The sequence below is a fragment of the Ceratotherium simum genome, chromosome 40, assembly GCF_057802395.1.
Source record: "Ceratotherium simum simum isolate JZ-2026a chromosome 40, ASM5780239v1, whole genome shotgun sequence".
In the NCBI taxonomy this organism is placed as follows: Eukaryota; Metazoa; Chordata; class Mammalia; order Perissodactyla; family Rhinocerotidae; genus Ceratotherium; species Ceratotherium simum.
In genome coordinates, this window is record NC_141939.1 from 9,444,336 (window position 1) to 9,467,670 (window position 23,335).

Below are 23,335 nucleotides of genomic sequence, written 5' to 3' on the forward strand. Positions count from 1 at the left end.
TCAGGAAAGATTCTCTTCTTTTAAGGACTGAAGTGATTAGATTGGGCCTACCTGTATAACCCAGGATATTGCCATGTAAGGTATCATATTCACAGATTTTGTGATTATGTTTAAGATTAGGGTGTGGACATCTTTGGGAGGCCATTGTTCTGCTTATCACAGCATCCAAATAAGAAAAGTGGTGGTATTAAGTTGTTCTCCTATACCCCGGATATTTTGCAATGCCTCACTTCAATCAAGTACTTGAAAATTGTAGCAAAAAACCAGAACAGCAAGGAGATTTGGAGTTGTGCCAGTCTAAGGGAAGCTTAAAGGAACAGGATGTTTAGCTTAGAAAAAAGAAGACCTATATTTTGGGGTGGAGTGGTGGTTGCGGTTTGAGGAGGCATGAGATGATTGCTTCTTCAAAATATCAAAAAGTTCTGTTGCATGACAAAGGGTTTAAATTTGTGCTGTGCAATCTCAGAGGACAGAATAGGGTTAATACTGGAAACTTGAGAGAAGCAGCTTTGGGCAGAAATTAAGGCAGAGCTGTGTGGACATTATTGATGTCCTTAAATGCAACAGGCTGGAAATGGTATGGCTTGATGAATGGAGATGTCAGCATTAGGTGAGGGATCAGCTGAGACGTACTCTCAAAGTCCATTTAACCCTCACAGTCACTGATTCTATGACTTAAAATTCCATCCACGACCTTTGGGCACCTCCAGTTGCATATAGCCAGAGATGGGCAGGGCCCTACATCCTTGCTAAAGAGTCATCTTTTTTTGCCTTCTCCAAATCGGTATCTAAGAATTGAGCTATCCCATGCCAAACAAAAGAAGTGGTGATGGAAGCTGTTAGAGTTCAGATGTTTCTTTAGAAGATACAGTCACCCATGTTGCTATTGAGAATATAAAAAACAATAGCCAGGGGCTGGCCCCGTGGCTTAGCGGTTAAGTGCGCGCGCTCCGCTGCTGGCGACCCGGGTTCGGATCCCGGGCGTGCACCGATGCACCGCTTCTCCGGCCATGCTGAGGCCGCGTCCCACATACAGCAACTAGAAGGATGTGCAGCTATGACATACAACTATCTACTGGGGCTTTGGGGAAAAATAAATAAATAAATAAAATTATAAAAAAAAAAACAATAGCCATAGGCACAGGACAAGTTTTACAATATTACACAAATACTTAAAAAAATACTCACTGGCATATTCAGACGTGAAAAGAAAAACGAACTGGAGAGACAAGGCATGAAGAAAGTGTAGATTCCTTGCTATTAGGTGGTATGGGTATCAAGTATGACTCCTAATTTGAGGAAATTGGATATTTAAAATGAAGAAAACAAAAGAAAGAGTAGACCAGATTCTTTCGTCTTAATCTAGAAAACAGTATATTTTTAAGACTTTTTTTCATCAGTTCACTTTTGGGAGGAGCATTTGGAATAACTTGTACAAGATCTGGGAGCTGCTGTAGAAAGTGCTGTTTTTATGTCAATAGTGTATGCTGCATAAAGGCACTCTTTCTACACTTTAGTTTATTTTGCCATATTCTTGATCTTTTAAGTATACATCTGAATGTCTAGGTTATAAATCTGAACTGTACTCAGTGTTATGTTAGACCATTTGACCCATAAATTATTTTCTATCCCAAAAATGTCCAAAAGGAATTAAAAAATTAATTAGACCTTCAATTGTATTCATGAGAAGTCTTTGTGGTTCCTTCTAGCCATGATTTATATGACTTCAAAGAGAGTCCTGAGTGTCTGTGGGGTTGTAATGGTCATTGTAGAGTAAAAGGAGCTTGTTCAGACACTTAAGACTTTGGGCCAATACTGTCAATGACTTCATACTATTTCATCTTCTTTCCACTTCTATGGATTACCCAGAGCAATAATGATAATTCTAGCCAGCTCCTGATCCTTCTCTCTACAGTCAGGGGAAGGTCAGCTATTTTTTGATCCCCATGGGAGAGAGCTCCTCAATCAGTATCCTAAAATAGCCAGCCATTCTCAGCTGCTGAGCTGGAGTCCCTCCAGGGGAGAGCAAAGGGGAGTACAGATCCTCCAGCTAGGAGTGAGTGAGAAGCCATCAACACATGAACTAGGAGAGGCTTCTCAAGAAGATTCCACTTGTTCAAAAATTTTTATTTTTATTTTTTGGTTGAGAGGCTAGGTGTCTGCTATTTTTAAATTCTTATTTTATTTAAAGGGAAACCAGTGACTTGAAAATGAGACTAAATATCGCCATCTTCTTTGGGGCTCTCTTTGGTGCTTTGGGGGTTTTACTCTTTTTGGTGGCTTTTGGATCAGATTATTGGCTACTTGCGACTGAAGTGGGAAAGTGTTCAGGTGAACAGAATGTGCGTTTCTTCTTCAAAATATTGATGTATTTGGTACTGATAAGGATAGGCTTATGTATCCTCTTAAAATCAGAGAATAGCAGTGGAGTGTCTATTTCTTCATAGAAGAGATACATAGAAAGCTACCGATCATCATTATTTGGGATAAAATACAATTGCTTAAAAATTCTCCTGGATGTAATAATTTAGATTATGTTCCTTGTGTTGACAGCAAGTTACTTCGTTTGTGTTCTGTGCAGATAGAGAATGTCACTTTCCACCATGAAGGCTTCTTCTGGAGGTGTTGGTTTAATGGGATCGTGGAAGGGAATGATTCCAATATCTGGAAGTTCTGGTACAGTAAGTGCAATTTAGCTTTATTTTCCTTCTTTAAAATAAAAATGAACAACTTCTTATTTAGTACATGTCACTTACAAGATAGGATTAGATTCCTAGTTGTAGAATCTCAGTAGGATGTCTTCAAAAGGTTGATGAAGTGATTCCTTTTCAGTAAGTAGAAGTGGCTATAGGAATAATTATTTTATTCTAACGTAAAATAGGAGTCAGGATATTTACAGCGAAACTGAATTATCTGCTGTTTATCTGCTCACACTTAAAATACACTAACCCTAACAAACAAAACAGTTGTTATCTGTAATATTTTTTCTGAGTGTCTGGTGTTGCTATGTTGCACACAAGTGTTTTAATTTTTTTGGCTATAAACCCTTGAAAGCTCAAATTTAAAAATCTAGAAATAGAGACGTATTATTTTATATTCGTGGCTTCGAAGTTGAAAAAAATCTTTTTCATAATGAAACTTAATTACCGGCGGCAGCAGATGACAGCTTGCTCTATTTGGGCTGAAACCAGGTTGTGGCCAATATCAAGAAATGCCTTGCTTTTGATGTTTATATCCTCTCATAGAAACTTGAAAGTTCTTTTTTGAAATAGAATAGCTTCTTAAAAATACAATGTGTTCTTTTAACTGTATTTCCTATATTGTATTATTCTTTGAAAATGTATTTATTGAAAATAGCTAGCCTTTATCTTATTGCATCCAACAACGAAAGAACTGTTTATTACCCTAAAGCTTATTGTGGGTTGAAATTATTAGTCTCTTTATCAAATACTCCTGTGATAAATCAAAGTATGGTATTTATACAATGGTCAAGATTATGGGACTATATAATAAAAATATGAAATCACAGAAGACTTAAGCAAACTGATGGCAAGTTGGCATATGTAAAAGGAACAAAGTAACGATAAAATGACATTTTGAGAATAATTGATAGACTACCTTAGAGTCACTTTGGGGGGGAGAGTAAGCCTGCAGTCTGCCAGTGAAAATTATTTAGACTTTGGTAAAGTGGAGTAAGTCAGACTGTGCAAGAGGAAGATCTTGCCAAGGACTTAGAGAAAGGAATAATATTTCACTCCTCCTTAAAAGGTACACAACGAAATCTTCAAGTTTTCAAACCGCATAGAAGTTCTTTCCTGTAGTTTCTTCAAATGCTAAAAATGCATTTGATTTATTAACTTGTATTTCCATCTTTTCCCTAAAAATAGAATATAGAAGAAATTGTGTATCAATTGGAACTGATCAAGTTTAAATCTAAGTTTTTTAGATTTTGAATACGATTATTTTTGGAATACTTTCTATGTGCTAGGCATTATGTTAGGAACTGGAGAGTATGGTTGTGAAAATAAATGAAATATGGTGCCTTCAATTTTAAGGTGATATTAAGGACATTCTCTGCACTGAATTATGTCATGAGCTAGATGTTTTGGATGCCTCCCCTTTCCAGGTCCCCTGGCCTTCTCAATATGAGTTTTTTTAGGAAGTGCTTCCCCCTCACTCAACGATTCTCTGAATTTATTGATCTAACTGGCAATTTTATTTAGGTTTACTGCTTTTCTTACAGTCTACTAATTATAAATGCTAATCACATCTAAAAAGTACCTTTACAGAAACATCTAGATGAGTGTTTGACCTAACAACTAGACACCATAGCCTAACCAAGTTGATGCATAAAATTAACCATCACAGAACTTGTGTACCCCCAGATCCCATATTTCTGTTCTATTAGGAACTAGAGTCTTCACTCAGCTTCCAATAACAAATACCGTTGTTTTGGTCTCCTTCCTAGCCAACCAGCCACCGTCCAAGAACTGCACGCACGCCTACCTGTCGCCATATCCCTTCATGAGAGGCGAGCACAATTCTACCTCCTATGACTCTGCAGTTAGTAAGTACCTCTGCCCTCAGAATGCCTCTGAGAGGGACTTGTCTTTCTGAAAGATGTCCACCACAAAATTTTTGTGGGCAACTAAAATATAGTTTAACATCTATAACTTCAACATTTTCTCTGATATCAATCTGCTATATATAAAAGAATAGGATATCATTTTTAACAAATCATTTATAATTCTAATAGAATATAACTTTGGTCTAGAAGTAAAGCCATTGTAATTTAGTTGTTACTTATAATGTTTTAGAACTGTGTTTTCTGATATGGAAATAGTGATGTTCATTAGGAAGAATTGCTTCATAAGGGTTTATTTTAACTGACCTAAAACTAGTGTTACAGTTGAAAATATTGTAATATACACCCTTCTTTTAGAACACTTTTTTGAAATTGTTCCACATGAGACTATGACTATGCTACTGTATTTCTACAACATGACTGGACTTTGTTATGTGTGATAGCCCATAGGGTAGGCAGATGCTAACTGGGAGTTGTGATTACCTAGCTTCTTTTGTATTTTCATACTATTTGTTCTATAAAAAGTATATAAACTGAGTTTCTATGGAAAGTACAAAATATGTAGTACATAAATCTAGTTTAATAGAAAGTACATAAGCTCAATATGTCAACTTAATTCTCAGCTGGTTTCATGAAGTTTTTAATAAAGGGTGTTTATCCTAGTCTTAAAACCAAGGATTTTGTACAGAATTTACCAATGTCACAAACAGAGCAAAAAAATACTTGTTTTTCAAAGAGAGTACCTAATGTATTTAACGTTCTGAATAAACTTATATTAGTCAGGATGCTCCAGAGAGTCAATAGGAGGTATATAGGAGGGAGGGTGGTGGGGGTGGGGGTGGGGCAGAGAGAGAGAGAGATTGATAGATTGATTGATTGACTGAGGGAGAGATATTAAAGAATTGGCTTATGTGACTGTGGGAGGCTGGCAAGTCTGAAATCTGTAGGGCAAGCCTGCAGGCTGGAGATTCAGAGAAGAGATGATATTGTCGTCTTGAGTCTGAAGGCTGAAAACTCTGGTAGACTTTCTGTGTTGCAGTCTTGAGGAGAATTGAACCTTCTTCAGGAAACCTCAGTCTTTGCTCTTAAGGCCTTCAACTGATTGGATAAGGCCCACCACCATTATGGAGGATAATCTGCTTTACTTATAGTCTACTAATTATAAAAGCTAATCACATCTAAAAAGTACCTTTACAGCAACATCTAGACGAGTGTTTGACCAAACAGCTAGGCACCATAGTCTAACCAAGCTAAAATGAACCATCACAGAACTTAGCAAATCTTTACATCCTTCATCCATTTTTTCATCTTTCTGTAAAATATGTATTTCCATAAATTATAATTTTGTCTTAAGTTTGTCAAAGAATATAGCATTTGCTTATATCACATCATTAACGTGACATTTTCTGGAGCGGGTGTGGGGTCTGGATGGGAAAAGAGATGAGCTGACACGTAGCCCTGCTTATCCGTCAGGGTTGCTTGTGCTCAGAAGGACTGTGGCTGTGGGTCTTGAAAACATGTGTGGTGTGGATGCTGTTTCCCATTAAAAACTGCAGGAGGCATCTCATTCACATGTGTCAGAGCCTCCTGCATCATGTATGATAGGACCTTCTCACTGATGAGAGAAGAGATGGCATAGCAAAGAGCAAGATAAACCATTTTATGTTACTAAAAGTTATAGAAAAGTATCCCTTCCCTACATTCTTACTTTTGTCAAATGAACTAAGAAGTAGTCCAAGGTTGCCTTTCCAGAACATGAGGTATTCGCATAAATATTAGTATTGTTGTTGTTGATATTCATATGTTGAGGTCTTGTGATGAGATAGGTATTATAGGCACCATATATTTTTAAATGAATCTACATACTTGGAAAGTCTGCCCCTTAAGGAGAGAGTGGGGAACTTGAAAAACAAGATAACATAATATATACATAATAATCATGATGGAGATGGATAGTAAATGCATGTCAGAAAAAATTATGCTGCAATTACACTTAGAAGTATTATGCAGCACTGCATATAATTGTGTCATGTTTTGGATCTAGTGACAAAACCATATTCCAATATGTTTTCTTAATTATCAAACTCCTCTTTGGCACACATATTGTAACATTCACTTTAAGCCACCTCATCGAACACTTTTAGTAAAAATGACTGAGATAGGAAGAGGTATGTCATGCAACAGAAATAGTATATGCACATTTCATTTATCTTTATAATAACGTACGATGATCTCAGACATTATATTTGGGTGATTTTTTTTCTATTGTTTTCTTTACGCAAGAGAAGGGCATGGATTTCGTCAAAAGGATTCTACCTGACTGAAAGTGTGTGTTTTTTAGTTAATGAGACCACGTAGTCTTCACTAGACTCCAGAACCACTCTTTGGCTTCATGTAGCTTCATAATTATCAGGCGTTATACATTTGCCAATTTATCTTGGGTAAATTCAAAGTATTTCTTCTAAAATCTGATGTATCCTGGCCTGGCAAATTATTGGTAAAATGGCTTTGTATTCCCCTGAGTTTTTACAATTACAATTAGCCAATATTGAAATCAGTGAGAATAATATAGTCGTATATGATTTTTCTGGAAACAACTATTTTAGAATCATTGGATGATAGTGATGAAATTATTCCATTTCATAATATGGAAACTGAGTCTCAGAGAATCCATGTGACTGTTTTCATACAGCTGATCATTGGCAGAACTAATGCAAAGGGCCAAGTTTCCGGATTTTTTTATTGATAATTTTTATAAACTAAAGTGAATGGAAAAGCTAATTTTAGTGCTTACTATTAAATCTTTTTAAGTATAAATCTTTTAGTTGGACCTCAACAAAAGAACAAATTAAACTTATGTTGGCTTTTTATACCTTTCTATCTAATCCTGATCTGTGTATACAGTCAGGTCTAATTCAGTGTCTCCTTTATTTTTTTTTTTTAATCTCAAACACATATTCTAAAATTCAGTTATGCTCAAAGCTAGTTGTTTGAATGGTTGCCCAAGTGTAGAGTGGGTGATCTAATTCTCAGAATTGTTTTTTGAGGTAGGAATGTGTACTTCGAAGTCCATTAAACAATTCCATTACCTTTTGATATCTGTCAGAATTTAGATTTTCTGGTTTGTTTCATGCTTAAATTCAGTCACAGTGCATTTATTTGGTATCATTTGGTAATGAAGTTCTGAATGTAGATTAGTTTTGAGGATAATTCAACCCCTGAGTGAATTAATCATTTCGTTTTGGTGTCCCCATATCCTTTGACCACGCCTCCATCAACGTGCTCATTATATTTAATAGTAATTGTGTCCCTGAGTTTCTTCATTATCTTTGCAACTCCCTGAAGGCGCAGAATGTAACCGACTCACATTTATATCCCCAGGACTTAGTATAGTGCCTGGTACTTAGCAGATGCTTAAATATTTGTGTAGAATGACAATGTAAAAATTACAGTAAGTATTTTCAGCAATAGACTATTTTGATTTTAATTTTTCTAAGTGGGACACTTTCAAAACTAAATTTCATACAGGCTTTCTTCTTAAGCAGAATATATTGAACATAATTTCACCTTTTCTTGATCAGTTGGAACAAACACACACACAGACTAGCCACCATGATCTTCTTTGAGTTCCTCAGAATCAGTTTTTGTCCTCTTGTCCCAGAGCCTTTGTATGTGCCATTCCTCCTCCCCTAATGCTGTTCCTCTCTTCCCAACCCCTCACCCCTTCATTTCTGGCACAAAGAGATTTATCCTCTTTGTTCAAACTTCAGTTTTCTGAGGAAGCCTTCCTTGCTGGCTCTCCACCCCACTAACACTTGAACTAGACTAGGTTCTCCTTTATAAAACCCATGCTTTAATTTGATAATTCATAGCACAGGTTATAACTATTTACTTGCATAATTATTTTGTTCCTATCTTTTCTTCCCAATTCAACTCTAAGTTCCATGGCAGTGAAGTCTTTCATGTGTGGCTTACTGTATTCACTATAGACTGAATATTTTTTGTAGAATGAATATTTCTTGAGAGTCTCCATTACTATCCTGTTCTGTGGTACTAATATTGATGCCCTAAGTAACTGCTGATGTGTGTAGGAATTTTTTAAACCTTTACTAAATGGACCTAGATTACTTTAAAAAATTTTTTTTATATACTCTTTATTTTTTTAGGTCTTCAACATCATTTTCACGTCAGCTGTCCTTTGCTTTTATTGTCAATATTTATTTATTTAGTGTTCTTTCCTGCTCTTTTCATCCTTCACCCTTATACAAAAATGTAGAGTGAAGTAAATGATGTAAGACTAGAAGCAGGAAGGCAGCTAGGCATGATATTAGTCAGCAGCACATTAGGCTGTCAGTGACAGAAAACAGTAAGTAAAAAATAAGGGCTATTTTTCTCCCACAATAAGTGGTTCAGAAGCAGCTGTCATAATGATGTTGCCGGGGACCCAGGCTCTTTCAACCTTTTCGCCCACCATCCTTGACTGGTAGACAGTCACCGTCATGTTCTTCCATTTTCACAAGAGCAGAATGCTCCCGAGAATTCTCCAGTAGATTTCTGCCAGTGCTTTCTTCATCAGAGAAAGGCTGGGACGTGGCGTTGTTGGCTTTGTAGCCACTACGGTGGAGCAGGGGAAGAGAGAAGGGCTGGGAGGGAGTGTTGAGTGGATCAACCTGCAGGATCCTCCTCAAGGGACTAGCATCGTAATCCTGGCTGAAAGTCATCAGGGCTTGAACGAGGAGGGGACAGCAAAGATGAAAAGGGAATAATGGATATAAATGATATTTAAAGAGTTAATGTGTAAAACTCAGTAGCCAAACAAAAGAAAGCTGGAGGAATCTAGGATGATGAAGAAATTTCCTTTTGAAGAGGTATAATTTGTTTTAAACAGTATAGAATAAAAGGTAATATGGTCACTTCCCTCCAAACAATAAATATAATTTTAGTATATTTCTTTCCACTCCTTTTTATATGCATATTATATATAGTTTTAATCATTGTAAATACAAATGTATATCTCACTTTTCTATTTTTAAGTTAGCACACATTTCTCCATGTTCTTACCTAATGGTTTCTCAAATTTTAAATATGTTAGTTGCTACTTCCACACCAAAAATAATTTTATGAGTGTAACATTTTTCATAATTTGTATTAATTCTTCAGATTACATTCCCAAAAGTGTGACTGGTGAATCACAAGATAGGGATAGGTTTTCTTTGTTGTCGTTATTGTGTGATAGTACCAAATTGCTTATCAACCAGTACTGAACTGTGAACGATTTCAACAAGAAAATTTGTAAGGAGGACAGAACTATGACAATCAAAAAGAAGGGACATGTTTTGAAGTGGAGGATGGAGATTTAGTTTGGATTTAAACATATTAAAATTGGGTTTATGGTGGAACACAAGTTTGAAATAATTCAGCAAGTAGCCTGATGTGCAAAACTGACTTTCCTGAAAGACATTAGTTAGCACAGCAGAAACTGATGAGGAATTGCAGAAGTGGTTTTTGATATCAGACATAATCTTTGAGAAAAAACATCATAGGAAATAAGGTGGTAAAATATCAATTATACTTAGAGGGAGAAGGAAAGAAGCAGAGACAGTTCACAAAGGAGAAAGAGAAAGAAGCATCGAGAAGCAAGCAAATGAGCAGGCTGGTGTGTCGTCTAAGGGACTGGTGGAGGGGAGAGTCTTGGGAGGGAGGTGATGGTCCTCCAGGAAAAATGCAGAATGAATGAGAATAAGAAGGGAGCAAGAAGGAATTGGATACCATGCTGATAATGCAAAAGTTCTGGTGGCCCCTGATAGCTTCCTCTCCACCAAGGGCTCAGCCATAGAGGTCCATAAAGGCAACTCTTTCCAGGCACCTCCGTCTAAATCTAAACCCACATGCCCTGCTGGTTTGACTTGAAATTCTCAGACCTTCTGCTCTGTATCCCACTTCTGCTCACCGCCCATTCCCTTGGATTGGACCTGAGGGCCCTGCCTTCTTTTCCTGGCAAGGCCAGTCTTCCCCCAGGGAACCATTCCATTTTCCTACACATTCTGTCACCTGACTGATCCTCCTGAGAGCCAAGCCCTACTCAGCCTTCCTCGTCCTTCTCTTCTCGCAAAGGAGAAGTCAGGAAGCAGGGATCCTCACAATGCAGGGGAGCAGCAGAATGCCGGGAATGTGAAAGCTCGCACTGGGTGTTCAGGGAGTGGGCAGTGAGGAAGTCGAGACCTTTGCAATTAGCCAGCACTTGGCCGTGGGATAGCTATGGAAAGAGCACAGCGTTACAGAGGGTACACGGTCCTCACGCGACAGTCACGTGCACACACAAACTCTTGCTGTACTCTACAAGGCGAGATAAAATGTAAACATGAATGCCCTTAGATTCGACAGTTTTAAACGGCACAGAAATCAATTAAGATTTGAGTCTAGAGTTAATATAAATATAAATTCTTAAATAATTGAGGAGACATATCAACATGTCACAGGTATCTAATCTAGTTGGGATGGGATGCACCCCCACCCCCACAAACTTGCAGGTCAATTATGCTGGTGTAGCTGGATCTCATTTACCAATTTTTTGGTGGTCCTGTATGGTAATTCCGGACATTGTCTTAAATTTCACAAATACTTTTAAACACTTCTGCTCTGCTTTAGTTATGTAGAAAAAAAGTCATACTCTGCAAAATGTAATGGAAAATACAACTCAGTCTCTTTTTTTTGGTCATAAATTTTAAGAACCTAGATATTTGGAAACACCTTAACGTCCACTTAATTTCCTACTATTCATTCAAACATCTGGGATCACGCAGCCATGACCACAGACCCAGCCTCATATTACAGCGTGGCTGCAATTCCTGATTTCTGGCTGATTTTTCATCTGGGAGCCCAGCGTGGGCTACGTTGTGTTCAGCTCAGAGAGCCGCTCACGGGGCAGCTTGCTCACTTTTCACGTGTGCAGCTCGTGAGGAGACAGGGCCCAACATCTAAGCTGTGATTAAAAATCACTTTTTCAGAGGGTGCTATTTTATCTTCTCTATAATTTATTCACGGGCATCTAAGGACTGGTCGGCAGTTTATGTAATATCCCTCCAATAATGGGGGCAATTGCTTTCTGTAAACAAGACTGTGGTTATTGACAACAGTGTGGCTTGATTTCCCTTCACAGAGGACAGGCTCCAGCCTCTACAGAGGCTTCTGGTGATGTCTGTGAAAATGTCAGCCATGCTCAGAAGTAGAAATCTCCTCTAATGATAGGGATCCTCCTGGTGCTCTAGACACAGTTTCTCCACCACGGCAGTATTGACATTTTGGGCCAGGTACTTCTTTGTTGTGGGACTGTCTATTGTAGGACGTTTAGCAGCACCCCTGGCCTCTGCCCACTAGATGCCAGTAGCACCCCTCAATTGTGACAATCAAAAATGTCTCCAAGCCTTGCCAAATATCCTGGGGTGGGTGGGTACAAAATTACTTCTGATGAGAACCACTGGGACATTCCAGACATTCTTTCCCAACAGTTCCAACCAGGGCGAAGCTCTTTGGAGTTATACTCGTGTGGCCTACACTCTGCGCCCAGCTCCAGTTCCAGGCCCCAGAGCACATAAATAATGGTTAGTTTCCTTCTACCTTCTTTCACGCAGAATATTTCAATAAAAAAGGAGCACGAGATCCTCTAGGCCTGTCTTATCTTTAAACATTATCGCTTCTGCCCCAACCTTCAGATCTTTTCTCAGAAGAGAGAATTAACTAGATTTGATGAAGAAAATTATTGAGTGCCTACTGTATGTTGAGCACTGTTCTGGGTGCTTCAGAGTCAGCTCTAAATTCTTGCTCTCATCCAGCTTTCATTGTAGTGGGGAGGGAAAAAGTAAAGAAAGTAAGTCTGTCAAGTACTTGGAGAGAAATAAAAGGGGAAGGCGTGTGTGCTGAGGGGTCTCAGTATTAATGAGGGTGACCAGGGAACCTCATAGACAAGGTGGTGTCTGTTTTGAGTTGGACAGCCCTGGGTTGAGTGGGGCTCTGCCATCCATCTAGGCTGTCATGGTTCCCTAATCCATCTTTCGGGGACTAGATGGGTGCTGTCCAGAGAGTGCTGACTGAGCAGAGGGTCTGGCTCTTGGTAAGGGTTCTATGGGGGTTACAAGCTGGGCTGTCAGGCAAGGTGTCTGTGTTCACCACGTGCGGCCGCCTCTTCCCTGATCTGGCTTCTTGATTTCCACAAAATTCACCACACTAGTTTGTAAAAGGAAGATAAATATAGTATCAACCTCATACAGTTGATACAGAGTGGTTGCCATGAAGCTGGTATTCAATAAATGTCCGCTATTCTTATGGCGATGCACCAACGTAGAGCACTGAACACGGGTCATCACAGGGCACACAAATTCATCACAGCTTCTCCCTTGGGAAACACTTCCTGCTCTCTGAAGTGTGTGTGTGTGTGTGTGTGTGTGTAGCCATATCAAGCATTTGGCAGAGTTTCTGGCAAAGAGTAAGGGCTTCATAAATAATGTTCACTATCATTATCATGATCACCATCATCCTAGTACAAGATAGTTAATATTGCCATCTGTACTGACCAAGATTTACCTCTATTTATCTGGTAATATTAATTAAAATTCACTCAATGAATATTTATTGGGCACATACTATGTCCAGACACTGTTCTAGGTTCTGGGGAGCAGCAGTGAAAAAAAAAGGTGGAAATCCCTGCCCTCGCGGGGCTGCCATTCTAGTGAGGGGAGACAGACAAAGCAACGTAAAACAAGTTAATTATATAGTACATTGGAAGATGACAAGTGCTCCAGAGAAACATACAACATGGAAAGAGCCTGGAGACTGAGGGGCCTGGCGTGGCAGAGGTGGGGTTGATTAGAACTCTATCATGTGGTCAGAGGAAAGCATGCCTCTGAGAAAGCGATATTTGAGTGGAGACATATAGAAAGTGAGGGAATGAGCCATGTGATTTCTGGAAGAAGAACATTCCAGACAGAGGGAACATCAGATGCAAAGGTCCAGAGGCTGGGACGTGCTTGATGTGTGCAAAGAACAGAAAAGAAGCCGACACAGCAGGAGAAAAGTGGGTGAGGGGAGAGCAGAAGGGATGGTCAGAGGTAGAGGGTGTGGGGGAGGCTGGGCCAGTGTAAGGACCTTGGCGCATACTCAATGAAATGAGATGGGGGCTAATGGAGGGTTTTAACCTGATACATATTGTAAAAGCATCTCTCTAGTTGTTGTTTTGTTAACAGACTCTAGAGAGGCAAGGGTGGAATTAGGGAGCCCAGTGAGGAGGTTTGCTAGATTCCAGGTGGTGAGACCAGGATATTAGGAGGTGAAAATTTGTCTGATTCTGCCATGGTCCTATTAAAATTATTTAACAACCAGTAAAGAAATCTATTAAAATGGACAATACTTGTAAACAAAACAAAACAAAACAGAAACCACTTATGTCTAGGTGGCTATCTACCTTAAACGATGTTAGTCCTGGATTCCATTTTTTTTCCGTTTTTTTAAAACTATTTTATTATAGAAATTTTTAAACATTTACAGAAATGGAGAAAAGAGTAAAATAAACCCATATATTGCCATCACCCAGCTTCAATAATTATCAACATATTTTCTAATTGAATTACTATCATTACTTTGAGTTTTAAGAATTCTTTATATATTTTAGATATGAGTCCTTTATTGCATATGTCACCTCCAAATACTTTATCCCAGTCTGTAGCTTGTCTGTTCATCACCTTAACAAGGTCTTTCGCAGAGTAAAAGTTGTGAATTTTGATCAAGTTCAATTTATGGGATTTTTCTTTTATGGATCATACTTTTTGGTGTCATATTTGAGAACTGTTTACCAAACCTCAGGTCCTCAAGATTTTCTCCTGTTTTCTTCCAAAGGTTTTCTGGTTTTATGTTTTACATTTAAATCTATGGTCCATTTTGACTCACTTTGTGTATAAGGTATAAGACTTATTATTTTTCAAATGTATGTTCCATTGCTCCAGCACCATTTGTTGAAAAGACTACCTTTCCTCCATTGAATTGCTTGTGCATCTATGTCAAAATACAGTTGGTCATATACACTTGTGTGGGACTATTTCTGGACCATGTATTCTATCCCATTGACCTATGTGTCTTTCCCTCTACCAATGCCACACCAACTTCATTACTTTAGCTTTATGTCTTGAAATTGAGTCGAGTGATTCCTCCCACTAGGTTCTTCTTTTTCAAAGTTATTTTAGCTATTCTAGATCCTTTGCCATTTGACATAAATTCTAGAATATTCTTGTCCGTATCTAAAAAAACACTTTTTCTTGGATGATAGAATTACCTGTATATAATTTGGGGAGAATTAAAATCTTTAGTATGTTGAGTCTTCCAATCTGTGAATGCAATAAATCTTTCCATTTATCTAGATATTATTTAATTTCTTTCATTAGTGTTTTGTAGTTTTCAGCAAACAACTCCTGAATGTGCTTTGTTAGATTTACATCTAAGTATTTCAATTTTTTTGAGCAATTATAACTGGTATTATATTTTTAATTGTGGTTTCCATGTGTTTATTGATAACAGAAATATAATTGATTTTTTAATGTTCATCTTGTATTCTGAGACCTTGCTGAATTCACTTAGTAGTTCTAGGAGGATTTTTTTGGTAGATTACTAGGGATTTTCTACATAGACAATCAGGCTATTGGCATATAAGGACAGTTTTATTTTTTCCTTGCTTATTTATATGCCTTTTATTTCATTTTCTTGCTTTATTGCACTGGCTATAACTTCCAGCACCATGTTGAATAGCAGCAGTGAGAGCAGACATTCTTGCCTTGTTCCTAGTCTTCAGGAGAAACCATTCAATATTTTTTCATTAAGTATGATGTTTGCTATAGGCTTTTTACAGATGTTCTTTATTGAATTCAGGATGTTTTCCTAGTTTCCCTCTATTCCTAGTTTCCTCAGAGTTTTTGTCATCAATGGATGTTGAAATTTGTTAAATGTTTTTTCTGCACCAATTGTCATGATCACAAGATTATTCTTCTTTATCATATATATATTTTTTTTATAATTTTATTTATTTATTTTTTCCCCCAAAGCCCCAGTAGATTGTTGTATGTCATAGCTGCACATCCTTCTAGTTGCTGCACGTGGGACGCGGCCTCAGCATGGCCGGAGAAGCGGTGTGTCGGTGCGCACCTGGGATCTGAACCCAGGCCGCCAGCAGCAGAGCGCAGCACTTAACCGCTAAGCCATGGGGCCGGCCCCTTTATCATATTAATATCATGTATTACACTTATTGATTTTCAAATATTGAACAAGCCTTTTATCCTTGGAATAAACTCCACATGGTCATGATGTATAATTCTTTTTATATATTGCTGAATTCTATTTGTTAATATTTTGTTAAGAATTTTTGCGTCTATATTCATGAGGGATATTGGTCTGTAGTTTTCCTTTTTTGTACTGACTTTCTCTGGGTTTAGTGTCAGGGTAATATTGGTTTCATAAAGTGAATTAGGCAGTGTCCTCTCTTCTATTTTCAGGAAGAGATTGTGGAGAATTGGTGTTAATTCTTCTTTAAATGTAAATGTTTGGTAGAATGCAACCATCTGGGCCAGATTTAACTTTCAGGGAATTATGTGTTTAATATTATTTCAGTTGTAATAGTTTGTGTTTTTCTAGGAATAGATCCATTTCATCTGAGTTGTCAGATTTATATGTATAGAGTTGTTCATAATATTCCCCTATTACTCTCTCTCTTTTTTTTTTTTTGTGAGGAAGATCAGCCCTGAGCTAACATACATACCAATCCTCCTCTTTTTTTTTTTTTGCTGAGGAAGACCGGCTCCGAGCCAACATCTACCGCCAATCCTCCTCCTTTTTCTTTTCCCCCCAAAGCCCCAGTAGATAGTTGTATGTCACGGTTGCACATCCTTCCAGTTGCTGCATTGGGGACGCGGCCTCAGGATGGCTGGAGAAGCAGCACGTTGGTGCGCACCCGGGATCCGAACCTGGGCCGCCAGTAGCAGAGCGCGCGCACTTAACTGCTAAGCCACGGGGCTGGCCCCCCGTATTACCCTTTTTATTGTATGTAGTATCTGTGATGATATCACCTGTTTCTTTCCTGATGTTGGTAATTTGTGTCTTATTTTTTGTCGGTATTTTTGGAGGCTTGTTAGTTTTATTGAACTTTTCAAAGATCCTGCTTTTTTTTGTATTTTTTTCCTATTGATTTTCTGTTTTGAATTTCATTCATTTCTGCTCTGATCTTTATTATGTCCTTCTTTCTGCTTGCTTTAGGTTTGTCTTGCTCTTCTTTTCACAGTTTCTTGAGGTGAAAGATTAGATTATTGATCTTTTTTCCTCTTTTCTCTTGTAAGTATTTACTGGTACAGATTTCACTCTCAGCACTGCTTTAGCTGCTTTCCACACTTTTGATGTGTTTTATTTTTATTTTTATTCAATTCAATGTGTGTTTTAAATTCTCTTGAGACGACTTCTTTGACTTATAGATTATTATTATAGAAGTGTGTTGATTAGTTTCCAAGAGTTTGGAGATTTTCCTGTAATCTTTCTATTATTAATTTTTAGTTTGATTCCACTGTGATCAAAGACCATACTCTGTATGATTTAAATTCTTTTAAATTTAATAAGATTTGTTTTGTGGCCCAGGATGTGGTCTATTTTGCTATATGTTCCATGGCGCTTGAAAGAATGTGTACAGTGTTATTGTTGGATGGAATGTACTATGAATGTCAGTTAGAAACCATTGGTTGATGACATTGTTGAGTTCTATATCCTGGCTGATTTTCTGTCTAGTTGTTTTATTAATTGTTGAGAGGGGGTATAGAAGTCTCCAACTATAATTGTGGATTTATGTATTTCTATTTTCAGTTCTATCAGTTTTTGCTTCACATATTTTGCAGCTCTGTTTTCAGATGTATACACATTTAGTATTGTTATGTCTTCTTGGTATAGTGACCCTTTTATCATCATGTAATGTTTCCAGTAACTTTCTTTATTCTAACATCTACTTTATCTGATATTAATATAGACACTCCTTCATTCTTTGGATTAATATTTACATGGTATATTTTTTTCATGTTTTTGCTTTCGACATTCCTGTATCATGATATTTGAAGTGAGTGTCTTATAGACAGCGTATAGTTGGATGATTTTTTAAATGAAGTCTGCTAAGCTGTCTCTCTGTTTTTAATTTTAGAACAGTTTTAGGTTCACAGCAAAGTTGAGAGGAAAGTAGAGAGATTTCTCGTATACCCCCTGCCCACACACATGCAGGGCTCCCCCGTTATCAACATCTGAAACCAGTGTGGTACATTTGTTATAACTGATGAACATACGTTGATGTATCATAACTACCCAAAGTCCATATTTTACCTTAGGGCTCACACTCAGCACTGTACATTCTGTGGGTTCGGACAGATGTATAATGACATGTATCCATTATTACAGTGTCATGTAGAGTAGTTTCACTGCCCGAAAAATCCTTTGTGCTCTGCCTAGTAATACCTCCCCTCCACCTTAACATTGGCAACCACTGATCTTTTCCCTGTATCCATAGTTTTGCCTTTTCCAGAATGTCGCATTGTGGGAATCATACAGTATGTTGCCTTTTCAGATTGATTTCTCTCATTTAGTTATATGCATTTAAGTTTCCTCCACATCTTCTCATGGCTTGATAGCTCATTTCTTTTCAGCATTGAATAATATTCTATTGGCTGGTTGTACCACAGTTTATTTATCCATTCACCTATTAAAGGACAATTTGATTGCTCCCAAGTTTTGGCAATTATGAATAATGCTGCTATAAACAACTGCATGCAGGTTTTTATGTGGACACAAGTTTTCAACTCCTTTTGAACACGAAAGAGAGGGATTGCAGGATTGTATGGCAAGAGTATCTTTAGTTTTATAAAAAACTGCTACACTCTCTTCTACAGTGGTTGAACCATTTTGCATTCCCACCAGCAATGAGAGTTCCTATTGCTCTAAACCTCTCCAGCATTTGGTGTTGTCAACGATCTGGATTTTGGCCATTTTAATAGGTGTGTAGTGGTATCTCATTGCTTTAATTTGCATTTCTCTGATGATATATGATACAGAGCATCTTTTCATATGCATTTTTGCTATCTTTATATCTTCTTTGGTGAGATGTCTGTTAAATAAGGTCTTTGGCCCATTTTTTAATATTGGGTTGTTTGTTTTCTTAGTTTTGAGTTTTAAGAGTTGTTTGTATATTTTGCATCACAGTCCTTTATCAGCTGTGTCTTTTGCAAATATTTTCTCCAAGTCTGTGGCTTGTCTGCTCATTTTCTTAACATTGTCTTTTGCATAGGAGAAGTTTTTAATTTTAATGAAGTCCAGGTTATCAATTTATTTCTTTCATGGATTGTGCCTTTAGTGTTGTATCTAAAAAGTCATCACCATACCCAAGAAGATCTAGGTTTTCTCATATATTATCTTCTAGGAATTTTATAGTTTTGTGTTTTACTTTTAGGTCTATGATCCATTTTGAATTAATTTTTGTGAAGGGTGTAAGGTCTGTATTTAGATTCAGTTTATTGTGTGCTGGGGTCTACTTGTTCCAGCAGCATTTTCTTTGCTCCATTTTATCATCTTTGCTCCTTTGTCAAAGATCAGCTGACTATATTTATATGCATCTATTTCTATGAGTTTTTTTGTCAATTCTTTCAGATTTTCTACATAGATGATCATGTCATCAATGAACAAAGATAGTTTTATTTCTTCCTTTCCAATCTATATACCTTTTATTTCCATTTCTTGTCTAATTGCATTAGCAAGGACTTTCAGTGTGATGTTGATAGGGAGAGGTGAGAGGGGATATCCTTGCATTGTTCCTGATATTAGTGAAAAAACTTTGAGTTTCTCACCATTAACTATGATATTTTGTACATATACATTATCAATTTGAGGAATTGCCCCACTATTCTCAGTTTCCTGAGAGTTTTCTGTCATTAATGAGTGTTGGATTTTGTCTGATACTTTTTATGCATCTATGGATATGATCATATGATTTTTCTCTTTTAGCCTGTTGATGTGATGGATTACCTTAATTGATTTTTGTATGTTGAACCAGCCTTGCATACCTGGGATAAATCCCACGCGATCGTGCTATATCATTCTTTTTATACATTGTTGGTTTCGATCAGCTCACATTTTGTTGATGCTTTTTGCATCAATGTTCACGAGAGATATTGGTCTGTAGTTTTCTTTTAATGTCTTATTTTGGTATTAGGATAATGCTGGCCACATAGAATGAGTTAGGAAGTATTACTTCTGCTTCTATTTTATGAGATATTGTAGAGAATTGGTATAATTTCTTCCTTAAATGTTTGGTAGAATTCACCAGTGAACCTGCCTGGGCCTGGTGCTTTCCGTTTAGGAAGGTTATTAATTATTGATTCAATTTCTTTAATAGATATAGGCCTGTTTAGATTGTCTATTTCTTCTTGTCTGAGTTTTGGCAGATTATGTCTTTCAAGGAATTAGTCTATTTCAGCTACATTTTCAAATTTGTCGGCAGAGAGTTGTTCGTAACACTCCTTTACTACCCTTTTAATTTCCATAGGATCTGTAATGATGTCCCCTCTTTCATTTCTGATATTAGCAATCTATGTCCTCTCTCTTTTTTTTTTTTTTTGTTGGATAACCTAGCTAGAGGCTTATCAGTTTTATTTATCTTTTCACAGAATCATCTTTTGGTTTTGTTGATTTTCTCCACTTATTTTCTATTTTCAAATTCATTGATTTCTGCTTGAATTCATATTATTTCTCTGCTTCTGCTTGCGTTGGATTTAATTTGCTCTACTTTTTCTAGTTTCTTAAGGTAGAAATTTAGGTTATTGATTTTAGATCTTTCTTTTCTAATATATTTATTCAATGCTATAAATTTCCCTTTAAGCACTGCTTTCCCTGCATCCCACACATTTTGATAAGTTGTATTTTCATTTTCATTTAGTTGAAAATATTGTTTAATTTCTCTTGAGATTTCTTCTTTGATCTGTGTGTTATTTAGAAGTGTATTTTCTGGTCTCCACATATTTCTGGATTTTCTAGTTATGTTTTTGTTATTAATTTCTAAATTAGTTCTTTTGTAGTCTGAGAGCAGACACTGTTTGATTTCTATTCTTTTAAATTTGTTAAGGTATGTTTTATGGCTTAGAATGTGTCTGTCTTAGTGAACGTTCCATGTAAGCTTGAGAAAAATGTGTATTTTGCTGTTGTTTGGTGAAGTATTCTATAGATATCTATTATATCAAGTTGATTGATACTGTTGTTGAGTCTAGCTAGGTCTTTACAGATTTTCTGCCTGTCCATTTCTGATAGAGGGGTGTTGAAGTTTCCAACTGTAATAGTGGACTTATCCTTTCTTCCTTTCAGTTCTATCAGTTTTTGTGTCACATAGTTTGATACTTCGTTGTTAGATGCATACACTAATTAAAAGCTGCCTTTTAATTAGTGTATTTATACCACTTGTACTTAATGTCATTATTATGTTATATCTTAACCCTGCCAATTTAATTTTTATTTTCTGTTTGTTCTATTTGTTTTTCATTTCTGTTTTCTTTTTCCTGACTTCCTATGGATTACTTGAATTTTTTTATAATTCCATTTCACTTTGATTTACCTGCAGTGTTTTTGAGTACATCTCTTCTCTCCACATCGTTCCACTGTTTAGAACATCCACTGAGTTTTTAATTTTTGGCTACTATATTTTTCATTTCTAAAACTTCCTTTTGGTTCTTTTTTATATCTTCCATTTCTTTGCCAATAGCTTTTTTTTTTCTCTCCAGTTTGGTTCAAGCATGTCCATGTTTACTCTTTGAGACATTTTTATCATAAATCATTCAAAATCCTTCTTAGATAATTCTAACATCTCTACTCTATTGGCATCTATTGAGTGACCTTTTTCATTGAAGTTGAGATTTTCTGGTTCTTGGTATGACTAGTCATTTTTTAAAATTAAAATCTGGAATTTGGGGTATTATGTTATGATGCTCTGGATCTTCTGTTTTGGCTGGCTCTTTTGATACTGCTTCTGCAGGAGAAGGGGTTGGCATTGCCTCAATAAAGTCAGATGGGGGTGGAATTCTAGGTTCCCCATTTAGTCTGTATTGACATGAGGAGGAGCCCTCTTTTGTACTGCTGGGCAGTAATGAGAGTTCTGGTTTCCCACTATGCTTCATTGATACCAACCTGGCCAGGAGGGGCAGGATTGAATCATTACAGCTCTACCGTGGCTTCTACAGACATGGTGGGTATGTTAGGGAGGCTTCATTACTACTGGGTGTGGTAAAAGTCCTGAACCTCTCCTCTGATACCCCTCTAGTGGGGTAGGATGTCTAATTTCCACCTTGTAGGGGTGGGTCCCTGGATGGTCTCTACTCTCTCTGTGAATGGTGGCCTCATTACCACTGCAGAGATGCAAGTCCTCACTCCTTTTTCAGTCCTCTCTGGCACATCCTTGTGGGGAGACAGGGGGATTGGGGCACCTTATTACAACCTATCAAGGGTCGAAGTCTAGTCTCCCTTCTTGGTCTTTGCTGATTGGAGTGGGGTTGGGGGCCAAAGTTTCCTGCCTTTCTAGGTGGCCCCTTATCTGGTCCTTTGGATAAACAGTTTTTGTTGGGGCATTTTTTGTCTGTGATTATTGGCATTTCTGGGTTGCTGGCTTTCTATCTCCACTGACACCAGGGAATGGGGGCTGAACGTTAGCACTTGGTGGTGATAAAGGTCTCACCTTCTTTCCTCCTCTGACACCACCCCAGCAGGGTGGCTGGAGTGCTACTTATGGTTTGGTGAGGGTGGAATCTAGACTCTCAGACTTTGCTGATGTTTTCTTCTGTGGTGTTTGACTACAGTAGAACACTTATTGCCTAAATGTTTTCTGTCTTGAAAGGCTGCCTTTTACCTAGTACTTGGTCTAGATTGACCAGTCTTTTGTTGTCTGTGTCCATTGCCGTTTCCTGGTTATTGGCTCCCCTAGCTCCAAGTATGGGATGAAAGAGGCAAAATGAAAACCCAGGGAACTCACCACCACATCATTCCTTGGGTTCCAAGTTCCCTAGGTGGTCTGCCTCTTTTCTTTATCTTTCTGAATCTTCTGTTTGTTTCATAGATAATATCCAGGGACTTTAGTTGTGATTAAAAGAAGCAATAGGGAAAAGTATGTCTGCTTCATCTTCCTGGAAACAGAAGTTCACTTTATCTGGTTGTATTCTGAGGGAACAGCTGACTGGATTTGCTGATGGATTGGGTGTGGGGAGTGAGGAAAGATCAGAGTCAATGATGACCCTTTCTGTCCTTAGCAACTGCAGGGATGAAGTTGCTTTTATTAGAGTTGGGGAAGGCTGAGGTAGAGCTGATTTTTAAGAGGAAGCTTTGGTAGTTTTTGGACATGTTGAGGATGCCTAGTGGAGATGTTATGTAGGCTTTTGGATTGCAGAGCCTGGAGTTAAAGGTGGAGGTCTGGGCAGGAACTGTACATTTGGGAGTCACTGATGGAGGTATATTTAAAGCCATGGGAAAAGATGAGGCCATTTGGGGAGTTAGTGTAGAGAGAAAGGAGGTCTGTCCAAGGACTAACCTCTAGGATGCTCTGTTGTTAAGAGATCAGGGAGAAGAAGAGGGACCCACGAAAGGGGCTGAGAATGGGCAGCTAGGGAAGCAGAAAGAAAACGAGGGGAGTGTGGTATTCTGGAAATTGGACAGAGAAAGTTT

The 23,335-nt window shown here is 37.7% G+C and overlaps 1 protein-coding gene across 4 annotated transcripts in view; it reads left to right on the forward strand.

Annotated features, from left to right (window-relative positions):
* TMEM182 (transmembrane protein 182) overlaps window positions 1-23,335 on the forward strand; it is a 76,791-nt gene that overhangs the window by 19,463 nt on the left and 33,993 nt on the right. For 3 of the 4 annotated variants that reach the window (XM_087426306.1, XM_087426307.1, XM_087426305.1), the window contains 2 exons: window positions 2,582-2,681; window positions 4,469-4,567. In XM_087426306.1, the coding sequence (XP_087282432.1) occupies window positions 4,525-4,567 (43 nt within the window). In that variant the 5' untranslated portion in view covers window positions 2,582-2,681; window positions 4,469-4,524. Of the gene's footprint in view, window positions 1-1,693; window positions 2,343-2,581; window positions 2,682-4,468; window positions 4,568-23,335 lie in introns of those variants that run through there. The other variant, XM_004435872.2, reaches the window with a different exon arrangement.